This window comes from Podarcis liolepis (genome assembly GCF_965112155.1).
Source record: "Podarcis liolepis genome assembly, chromosome: 13".
Classification (NCBI taxonomy): Eukaryota; Metazoa; Chordata; class Lepidosauria; order Squamata; family Lacertidae; genus Podarcis; species Podarcis liolepis.
This window is the reverse complement of record NC_139573.1, coordinates 3658493-3669908: the sequence shown is the minus strand read 5'-3', so window position 1 is coordinate 3669908 and position 11416 is coordinate 3658493. Positions and strand designations below refer to the sequence as shown.

Below are 11416 nucleotides of genomic sequence, written 5' to 3'. Positions count from 1 at the left end.
TGATTTTCAGGAGTTCTTATTGCCGATGCGGGGGGACGGAGAAGATCACATTGGTTGAGTGGCTGGCTGGTTTTGCCGTACAACTGGTTTTGAGATCTTATTTCACCTCTCTTCCATATTCAGACCTGTACATTGCTGGGGGTTTCACAGGGGGAGTGTTGTCTGCGTCGGGGTAGAGCAGGGTTCACTGTTATTTATAGCTGGGAGCTGGTAAGATAGATCAGTGAGGGAAATACCGTATTTTTCGCTCTATAAGACGCACCAGACCACTAGACCCACCTAGTTTTTGAAGGAGGAAAACAAGAAAATAAGTTTTCTGAGTCTCAGAAGCCAGAACAGCAAGAGGGATCGCTGCGCAGTGAAAGCAGCAATCCCTCTTGTGGTTCTGGCTTCTGTGATAGCTGCGCATACTGCATTCGCTCCATAAGACGCACACACATTTCCCCTTACTTTTTAGGAGGGAAAAAGTGAGTCTTATAGAGCAAAAAATGTGGTAGTTACGAGGAAGGTGGGCTTGTGGGGGGCAGAGAATAGATTCCTCTCTTTGCAGGTAAAAGTAATGCCCTTTAGCCTCTTGTCCTCATGGGCCAGGGTGGTACATTCCAGGGCTCTGCAACGTTTGAGGAAGGGAGAGAGATACTTTCCTACCTATGTAATTACACTAGCAGAGCAAAGGGTATTACCTTTCCTTCCTAGGAAATGAAGTTGTAGGCAGAAAAGGCTCAAGAGTAACATACTTGCTTTTAAACTAGGCTTGAGTTTTTAATCCGAGGCCCCAGCCCACACATGGGAACTCTAAATAGAACTGTCAAAATGCTTGTCCCACTGTGTAACTAGAAAACGAGGCTTCCAGCTAAATCATCTATGCTGGGATGTTTGCCCAGAGTGCCTATATCTCTTCCTTCAATTCCTCACCTTTCAGCAACTTTTTATCCCTGGGGCTTGGAGTAGATGCAATTAAATGGTACAGAAAGTTACCAAGCACCTTTGTGAAGAGTTGAGAGGGAAGGGAGAAGCAAGCCCAGGAGTGAATGGCTACACTGCCGGAGGCGAATCCTTGAAAGAACGCAGACAGCCAGTGTCCTACCCTAAACATACGGAAGTGGAGCCTGCCGCAGATGCGGTCTGCCAAGCCACGATCTCCTATGTTACTGTTAATTGTGATATCCCCTGGTGCCTGGTTTTGGTATTCTAGGGTAACTAGTCCACCTCCTTTTCTCCTGCGCTCTAGAAAAGCAGGCTGCAGCTTGCAGAGAAATGGTTCCTTTAACTAGTTTCTCTTCCTCCTCTTTTTGCTTCAGCTTTTCTTCGTACCTCCCTCTGCTAGGAAGTGGCACAGATAGTGAAGGGGAGGAGAAAGGTAGAACCCACCTTCTTAGGAAGAAAGCCAGCCAGCCTCTGAGTGGGGTTTTTTGGGGAGGAGGCTTTCTCAGGAGGTGTTGAGGTTTGATTTAATTGCTTGCATTTCCATATGCATTTCCTGAAGGAGCGTCTCCACCCCCATCGTTCATCCCGGACACTGAGATCCTGAACCGAGGGCCTTCTGGCAGTTCCCTCCCTGCGAGAAGTGAGGTTACAGGGAGCCAGGCAGAGGGCCTTCTCCCTTCAGAGAACGCCCTCCCTTCAGATGTGAAGGAAATAAGCAGCTATCCTCTCTTTAAAAGACATCTGAAGGCAGCCCTGTTTAGGGAAGTTTTCAATATTTAATGCTGTGTTGTTTTTAACACCTGATTGGAAGCCGCCCAGAGTGGCTGGGGAAACTCAGCCAGGTGGGCGGGGTATAAATAATAAATTATTATTATATGATTCCCTGGGCCACTTCAAAAGCTTGGCTGGGGGCTCGTTCCCCACCAGCCAGTATCCAAACGGGGATGGAGAAGCTTTCTCCCCAAATATAGGCAAAGCATCCTCTTCCCCTCCCCCCACCCCTCCTGTTTTTGTGCCTGAGCTAAGCTGCCCCCTGCTGGATCCCGGTGGATCCTCCTGTCCCTGAGAAAGGCTATTTATTGGCACTGCAAGGCTTCCATTTGGGGAGAGGGGGGAGGAAGGCAAGGCCCTATTCTCTATGGCAGGGTCCCAGGCGTCCTGCCAGAGCAACAGGGAAGCTATCATCTCCCCTCCCCTCTTCCTATTGGTCGCCCTTCACGTGACTGGCTCCCCCGCCTGCCGCAACTGTTTTCCGGGGCGGGTACACGTGACAATTCCTCTCCGCTGACGTCAGTCACATGACGGGTCGCTTCGCCGCCGTCGCCTCCCGATCCTTCCGCACCTCATTTTTTTAAATAAAAACAAAAACAAAACCCTCCGGTTTTACATCGCCAGCTTGGGCTGCCCGAGCCTTCGGCCGCCCCGCTTCCCACCCCCCTCGGCGCGCCCCCTTCCTCGAAGAGAGAGTAGGAACGGCGCCCCCCGCGGACTACTTTGTTTTGGTGTCAACACGGCACGCCAGCGGCGCCGGTCGCGTTCGTGAATCCCATTTGACGTAACGCTTGGACGCCACACCGGGGGCCGCGAGGGAGGTTCACGGACGGGGCCGGCCCCTGGGCGGCGACGGGACCTCACCACCAGGCAGCTGCGGGGCTGGGAAAGGCCGGCGGGGCTTGAAGCGCCCGCCGCCTTCCGCTACGCCGCCAGCGCTAGCTGCCCCCTCTCTGCCGCAAACTGCGCAACCCGCGTGGAAATGGCGCCCTCACAGCCACGCGACTAGCGCAGGGCGGGCTGTGACGGCGCCTCCTCCGCGGGCCTAGCGCCCTCGCTCGGGGAAAAGCGGAGGCCGCACAGCCTCCCTCAGTTGCGGCTTCTCCTCCCCCGCCTTCTAACGGACGCTCGCGCGAGGAGCGGAGCCGCCAACGGCTTTCCGTATTCTCGCTCTCCGCTTGCGCCGGCGGCGTGGCTCGGCGCCGCCTCCGAGGGCCGCGCCTACGCCTCCGGCGCAGCGGTTGGCGGAAGCCAGGCTTGCCCCGCCCCCGCGTATCCCTGCGCGCGCGAGCCCGAGAGCGAGAGGGGCGGCGGCGGAGGCGTCTCCCCGCGCGCCTGCGCGAGAGGGCGCGAGTCTCTGTGTGTGGCGCGGCCCCGTCAGCTGGTCCGTCTCCGTCGCCTCCTCGCCCGGCCGCCTCAGCAGCCGCCGCCGCCGCCATGAAGTTCGTCTACAAGGAGGAGCACCCGTTCGAGAAGCGCCGCTCGGAGGGCGAGAAGATCCGAAAGAAGTACCCGGACCGAGTCCCGGTGAGTCCGAGAGGAGCGCGCGAGGAGGAGGGAAGAGGAAAAAAGGGGGGAGGGAGAAGGACCCCCCCAAACCCGGCACAACGCCCCTTCCAGTATCCCTCCGCCCCAGAGAGAGAATAATAATAATTTATAATAATAATTTATTATTTATACCCCGCCCATCTGGCTGGGTTTCCCCAGCCACTCCAACAAAACCCTAAAATACAATAAGCTATTAAACATTAAAAGCTTCCCGAAACAGGGCTGCCTTCAGATGTCTTCTAAAAGTCTGGTGGTTGCTTACTTCCTTGACATCTGGTGGGAGGGAGTTCCACAGGGCAGGTGCCACCACCGAGAAGGCCCTGTGTCTGGTTCCCTGTAACTTGGCTTCTCGCAGGGAGGGAACCCCAAAAGGCCCTCAGAGAAAGACCCCTTTGCCCCCTTCCTCCCCCGCGCTCCCCCCTTTCTCCCCCCTCTGATCCAAAAGGGGATTTCCGACCCCGCAAAAGCCTCCTTTTTGCTTCCCTTTTTTTGGCGCCGCCCTCCAGTGTCTTACAAAGCGCTCCGGGCGGCTTACAAAACAAAGGGCGGCGGACAGCGATCACTGGAATATGTCATCCTCACCCTCCACCAGCTGGAGGGGGGGGAAATGGACCCCCAAAGTCCTGTTTCCTCCCCCCTCCCCAGCTGCTGCTGCTGTTGGGTTTTTTTTTGTGTGTGTGCTGCCCCCATAGTGCATTAAACTTCCCCCGGCGGCTTACAAAACAAAAGGAAGAATAATATATGCGCCGTTTATTAAACGCTCCCCCCCCCCCGCTTCCAGGGCAAAGGGAAGTTCCAGGGAGGGGAAACCCCCCCGCCCCTTGTTTTGTTCACGCAGGCGCCCCTCCCCACTTTGCAAAACAAGGACAGCTTTAAAATATGTAAAGATAGGGGCTCCTTTGGGAGGAAGGGCGGGAGCAAAACGGGAGCAAAAGCACGACTTCCGCGCCTCCCTCAAAGTTTACTTGTGAGCAGACAAACAACAAGCGGAAGTGATCTCCTCGGTGCCGAGGGAGGGTAGTATTGGTGGGGAAGGGGGTGGCTGCTTCTCTGGAGTAAACAGGGATTGGGTTACCCTTGAAAATACAGAAAGGGACTTGGGGCATGTTGAAGGCCAGCGACGTTTGTCACAGGATGGAAAGGGTCCTGGAAGCGGACGCCAGCCGTGGCCCGCCTGGTACCTTCCAGATGTTGGGCTTCGGCTCCTGTTAGGCAGGCACCACGTTGGCAAAATGTGCTTGCCTTGCCCTGTTGTTCTGGCTGCAGCAGCCTAACGCAGTTACCCCAAGAAATTGGGACTTTCTTTTTAAACAGGCTTGCACTTGTGCGTATGCCCATGCATTCCCACTATTGTGCGCTGTGACTCCCAGGTAACTGCAGCCGTGCAGTTCTGGTAGACCCAGCAGGCCCCACTTCTTGAAAAGAGTGCCTTCGCCTGCAGGCTTAAGATTCGCTCCCAAAGAGGACGGCCCCACTCAAGTTTGGGGGATTTAGGCTGGAGTAAACGTCTCGCAGGGACGCGGGAGGCGCTGTGGGTTAACCCACAGAGCCTACGACTTGCCGATCGGAAGGTCAGTGGTTCGAATCCCTACGACGGGGTGAGCTCCCATTGCTCGGTCCCTACTCCTGCCAACCTAGCAGTTCGAAAGCACGTCAAAGCACAAGTAGATAAATAGGTACCACTCCGGTGGGGAGGTAAACGGCGTTTCCATGCGCTGCTCTGGTTTGCCAGAAGCAGCTTAGTCCTGCTGGCCACATGACCCGGAAGCTGTACGCTGGCTCTCTCGGCCAATAAAGCAAGATGAGTGCCGCAACCTCAGAGTCATCTGTGACTGGACCTAATGGTCAGGGGTCCCTTTACCTTTAAATGTGCTCGCAGAATCCTTTTTCATACGCCACTTTTGCCAGACGTATGAAGCGTTGTCATGGGGAACATGTGCCATGGGGAACAGTGGCAATAACACTGCGGCCAGAGAACGGGAGCTTTCCTTTCCTCCTCATTTTGTTTTATGGCCTGCCCTAAATTCAGCAGACTCGAGACAGGTTGTATACTTCCTTTCTGCAGCTCTCTCCTTTATAATCGCCACCGATACGCTCTACAGAGTACAGTTGCGTTCGGGAACTGGAGGCAGAAGTGGGTCTTGAAGGAAGTGAGGGAGATGGCATCACAGATGAATTTTGGGAGGCGGTGCTTTGCTTTGTGGTGTCATCCCTCCCTCCCCCCCTTCTTCTGGGTGGTTATGGTGGAAAACAGACTTGCCACACAGTCAGATTGGCCTGGTCTGAGGCCCTTATCGCTTTGCCTGATGGTTTTGCAGAAATGAAAGCAGAGCTCCCCCCCCCCCCCGACGCACGATGTCTGAGAATCTCTTCCTCTCCATTTTGCAACCCTGTAACGGCACAGGAACCTTTCCAGGGGAACAAAATGGAACGTCCTGATTACCTAATGTGGGCCAAGATGACGTAGTGGTCAGAGCAGGGGTCAGCAAACTTTTTCAGCAGAGGCCCACTGTCCCTCAGACCATGTGGTGGGCCGGACTATATTGTTTTTTAGGTGGGGGGGGGGGAATGAACTAATTCCTATGCACCACAAATAATGCATCAGAGATGCATTTTAAATAAAAGCACACATTCTACCCATGTAAAAACACCAGGCAGGCCCTACAAATAACCCAGGGATGCATTTTAAATAAAAGGACACATTCTACTCATGTAAAAACACGCTGATTCCCGGACCGTCTGCTGGCTGGATTCAGAAGGCAATTGGCTGGATCCGGCCCCCGGGCCCTAGGTTGGTGACCCCTGGGTTAGAGCGTTGGACTAGGACATGGAAGACCAGGGTTCAAATCGCCACTCAGGCATGAAGCTCCCCGGGTGATCTTGAGCCAGGCACTCTCCCTACCTCACAGGGTCGTTGTGGCACTAACCTCAAGCTCCTCAGAGAAAAGGGTTGAATACCAATGTAATGAGTAAATAATGTGAGGGAGGGGGAAGCTAGAGGCCTTATTCCAGGCCCATCTTTTTCTAATGGGGGATCCTTAACATAGATGCTACCCCTGCTTGCCGACTGCTCTCCCAAAGCCGTCTGGAACATATCTATCTTGACTCTGTTGTTAATAAAAATTATAATAAAATTTTATTTATATCCCGCCCTCCCCAGCCAAATCCAGGCTCAGAGTGGCTAACATGTTATCCCCATGTTGCCAATGTTGTTTATCCCACACAGCCTTTGCCAACCTGGTGCCCCTCCAGATGTCTTGGAGTGCAACTCCCACCAGAGGCTGATGGGACCTGTAGTCCAAAACAAACCTGGAGGGCTCCCGGTTGACGGAGGGTTTCCACGTGGCTTCTGGTATCTGAGTACTTGAACTCATCCCCGACTAACATCGAAAAGAAAAACAAAACTAGCCTTTCAAGCACATGTGCAGTTGGAGGAACCTTAGGGCCTCATATGCAGGCTATGGAGGCTCAGGACTCTTTCCCAGGCTTCCTCGGCTGTGTTGCATGAAGGTTTTGACAAACGGAAAGCTTTTTGATTCCCCCGCCCCGAAAAAGGTGGGTGATCTGTCAGACTTGGAATGAAGGGTTCCCCCTTCTCCTGGTCAAAGATCTCGTCCCTTTATGAGCTGCCAGGCTGACAAGGATCCATTCAGCAGGTGCTGATGCTTCCCTTCCCTGCCACTGCCCCAGCCTGGGGATACACCTGTTTAATTTCTGCCTGCCTGTTATTTGTTAAAAGCACAGGAGCTCGGCTACTGAAAGGAAAACTTGGCAATCTTTTGCAGAAGGCAGAAGGCTGCCTTAGCAGGTTGCTTGGGAGGAGGAGCGCTGGGACTGACATCCTAAGAAGTCCTAAAAATCTCTGGTGACATTTAATCATCTCAGGGAGCCTCTCGCCTTCCCCTGTGTGCAAATGTTTAACTTTTCTTTCTTTCTTTCTTTCTCTTCTGAGAATAGTTGTGAATGAGGCTGTCTCTGCCGCCTCTCGGTTTGTTTGCTTTCCTTGCAACCTTTACACTTAGCCAGGCAGAGGAAATTCCTGGGCAGGATTCAGGACATATAAAAGGAAGTTAAACTTTGCAGCTCACCAACTTGAATGGCTTTAAAAGAGGATTAGGCAAATTCATGGCGCAGGAGAGGGCTGTTGACAGCTACTAGTTATGATGGCTATGCTTTACTTATACTGCTGGAGGCAGGCAGCAGTGCTTCCGAATGCCAGCTGCTGGAAACCACAGGAGGGGAGAGGGCTCTTGTGGTCGAATCCTGCTTCCAGGTTTACTACAGTGAGAACAGGATCCTGGACTGAATGGGTCACTGGCCTGATCCAGCGGGCTCTTCCGTCCTAAACCTGACCTCTGCTTTGGACCGGTGTTCTGAGGCTCTGTCCTTCTGAAACAGTCCCCCATCTTCTCAAGGCCTCCCATGATTCATGCTGTCTCAGCCCTGCTGTGACCGGCTTTCCAACCTCCCACTGTCACCAGCAAAAGCTTCTCTCGGCAGGCCGGCCGGCCGGCCGGCCTCGCCTCTTCCTCGAATAACTCGTCCGGTTGCTCAACCGTTCCTGTAATTAGGAAATGTTTTGGTGCTCCTGCGTGAACTCTTCCTCTCTGCCCGTCGCTGACCCAGCCTCTGTTTCTCTCTCAACTTTGCAGGTCATTGTGGAAAAGGCGCCCAAGGCCCGGATAGGAGACCTGGACAAGAAGAAATACCTTGTCCCGTCAGACCTCACAGGTACGCGCCCAGTTGGAGGGCCCAGGGCCCCAGCCTGAGGATTGGGGCAGCTGGCTGTAGGAGGGGGTAGTAGGGGGGGTCATCTCCTCCTTCATCCTTTGGTAAGGGGAGGGGGCAAGATGTCCGCACATCGGAGGGTCAAGTGAAGCGCTGGATGAAGCTGTCTGGGCAAGCCCCATTGATTTTGGAGACCTAGGTTTGTGGCACCTGATGAAACGGGTGTATCTTGTTGGCATGTCAAGATCTCGCCTCAATCTCTGTAGTTTTATTCTGCTCCTTCAGCTAACAGATCCGTTCTCCCCCTTTCTCACCCCCAGTTGGGCAGTTCTACTTCCTGATCCGGAAAAGAATCCACCTCCGAGCAGAGGACGCCCTCTTCTTCTTCGTCAACAACGTCATCCCCCCAACCAGCGCCACCATGGGGCAGCTCTACCAGGTGGGTGCGCCTTATGTCTGCTGCACAGGTTTTTGTTGTTGTTTTTTTTAAGAAAATGTGCATCGCTTGAGAAGTGACACTCTGCAACAGTCTTTGAAATGTTCAATTAACGGGTAACAAACAGGCTGGAAAAGAACAAAACAAACTAGGGGAATTAAAAGAGAGGGGTTGAACCGGCTGCAGCGTTCAGAAGGGAAAAGGGGGGGGGGAGGCATTGCCACACCATCCCTGTCCCCCTGCCGAAACCAAAGCGTGGAGCAAATTTGTATTACCATGTGTGGGAGTGGAGAGGTAGCGGTGAATTAGGGTTGAATTACCTGCTGGCGACCTTTAGTCCACTGAGCCTGGTATCTGTTTCTTATGTGGACTTACAACTCCCAGCAGTCCCAGACTGGACTGGTGGGAATTGTTGTTATATTCTTCTCCACCCATCATGAAAGCAACTGCAGGCCAAAGAAGAGGGCGGGTCATTAAAACTGCAAGTGGTGGTATTCAATGCCAGTCTTGTTGCGAGTAGACCCATTAAAGGTTATAGGGATATTAATTAAAGCCCATTCAATTCAGTTCACTGCTAGCATAGAACACCACCCTGCACCTGAGCTGTCAAAGGCCAGGGCAGAGGGGTGTTTTCAGCATGTGTTGCAAGCTGCACAGTGAAGGTGCCTGGCACATCTCTCTGGGGAGGGAGTTCCCCTCCTCTGGAGCTGCCATAGACCAGGCTCCCTCCTGGGCCGCCACCCCATGAACTTCTCAGGGCAGTGGAACTACCAAATGCTTGGGAAGTAAATAATAATAATAATAATTTAATTTATATCCCGCCCATCTTGCTGGGTTCCCCCAGCCACTCTGGGCGGCTTTACTACATATATAAAAACACAGCAAAGCATCAAGCGTTAAAAAACGAAATATCCTATATGAGCAACAAATAGAAACCAATAATAACAGCATAGTAAAGGTAAAGGGACCCCTGACCATTAGGTCCAGTTGTGGCCGACTCTGGGGTTGCGGCGCTTATCTCGCTTTGCTGGCCGAGGGAGCTGGCATACAGCTTCCGGGTCATGTGGCCAGCATGACTAAGCCGCTTCTGGCGAACCAGAGCAGCGCATGGAAACACCGTTTACCTTCCTGCCACAGTGGTACCTATTTATCTACTTGCACTTTGACGTGCTTTCGAACTGCTAGGTTGGCAGGAGCAGGGACTGAGCAATGGGAGCTCACCCCGTCGCGGGGATTCGAACCGCCGACCTTCATGATCGGCAAGCCCTAGGCTCTGTGGTTTAACCCACAGCGCCACCCGCATCCCAATAACAACATAATAACAATATTAATAAGGTGATAGAGACACCATGTGGTGCATTTTCACGAGCAACATCAGGAATGTACTTTAGTCTGGAACTTGTGATTTGAGATTGTGTTCTAGGAGGGTATACTTGACTCTTGTCTTGTGCTGGAACCGCAGTTTCCACCAACTGGAACCGGATGCAGAAGTCATACACTTAGAATTAAATATAATGGTGTTTCTTTGTAACTGCTGAAAGAGTACCAGGAGGAGGACTCTGCAAAGTAGAGGGCTCCGGCTGGTCTACTCTGAACTGGCAGAAAGGCTTAAGATTTGAACCTTGGCACCCTTGTCCCTGGGCTCTGCCTGCTTGTACCCCTGCCCGAATTATGCCTTGACTCCAGTGTTTTCTCTTCCGCCCCCCTTTCCAGGAACATCACGAGGAGGACTTCTTCCTGTACATTGCCTACAGCGATGAGAGCGTCTATGGCAGCATGTAAGGCGTGCCTCCACCTGCTGCCACCAGGGGGCATGTGCTCCTGAAGGGACCTGCACTTTTTGTTGTTGTTTGTTGTTGATTTTATGTTAAAGAGCCTTTTTGTCCCAGGGAAGGGGAGGGTCTTTCTTTCTTTCCTTCCTTCCTTCCTTCTCTCCCATCCTTTAAACCTCCTTCCCTTATGCCTAATCACACTTCTTCCTCCCGTTCCCCTCCCCTCGCTCTGGGCTTTCTTTGAGGTGGTTGTGGCTAAAATAAAATACCTCTTTTTCTTTTGGTGGTTCCCCCCCCCCTTATCTCCCTCCCATATACCATTTTCCCCTTTCTCTCTCTCTTCCCCACCCCCATTTTTTTTTAAGGGGTAAGAGGCCTCAAATACCGAACAGGGAAAAAAATTTCCTCCCCCATTTCAGTCTTGCATCTTCACTACCGCGCCCTGAGTTTGCTCCTATCAGGGCTGTGCTCTGCCTGGCAGTTTCTGTAACCAGAGGGGATGGGGAATGCTAATTAAAAATATATATATAAAGAGAAATTTTGAGCCTCTCGAGATTTTCTGCGTGATTGTACTGATTGAGGGAAAGGTATCTGCGTCCTGGTGTTAATCGGGAATTTAGGAATTTAAAATTGCAAATACTTGGGGAGTGAACTTGTAGCAGTGGGGTTATGCTGTTGGCAGGGGTTTGGGGTTTAGGATCCGGTTTCAAAGTGGTTTGCCAAATGAATGGGTGATGGGGGGGCAGCGATCTTGGCTACTTTTAATCCTAGAATTGTAGAGTTGGAAGGGACCGCGAGGGTCATCTAGTCCAACCCCCTGCAATACAGGAACATTTCGCCCAGTGTGGGACTCGAACCCACAACCCTGAGATCAAGAGTCTCATGTTGTACTGACTGAGCTATCCCAGGGATAGATATTCTAGACTGGAATCCCAGGACCAGATCCTGAGTGTGTACATGGGCAGTTATCACCTACTTGGAGAAAGAGGTGACTAGACTACAAGTCTTGGGTGAGAATGACGGGCAAGACCCTCTTAGCAGAATAATGGAAGGTGGGTTGGCCTCAAAAACTAGAGGGGTGGAAGAATGCTCTGGCTCCAAATGAGGGCTATTCAAGGCTACAGATCAGCAGCAGAAAGATAAGCTCATTAGCCTGGAGAGGCCTGCATTTTTGTGGATTCAAGGAGCACTTCACTCTCCCTCTGGGGAGATTCGATGCTCATTGCTCAAGTTG

At 52.5% G+C, this 11416-nt stretch overlaps 1 protein-coding gene across 1 annotated transcript; it reads left to right on the top strand.

The window, feature by feature from the left end:
* The first annotated feature begins 2806 nt into the window (after positions 1 to 2806).
* Positions 2807 to 10720, top strand: GABARAP (GABA type A receptor-associated protein). The gene is made up of 4 exons (XM_083472939.1): positions 2807 to 3225; positions 7899 to 7977; positions 8295 to 8413; positions 10124 to 10720. The coding sequence occupies exons 1-4, from the start codon at positions 3136 to 3138 to the stop codon at positions 10190 to 10192; spliced, it is 357 nt and encodes a 118-aa protein (XP_083329065.1). The 5' UTR covers positions 2807 to 3135; the 3' UTR covers positions 10193 to 10720.
* The last annotated feature ends 696 nt before the right edge of the window (positions 10721 to 11416 follow it).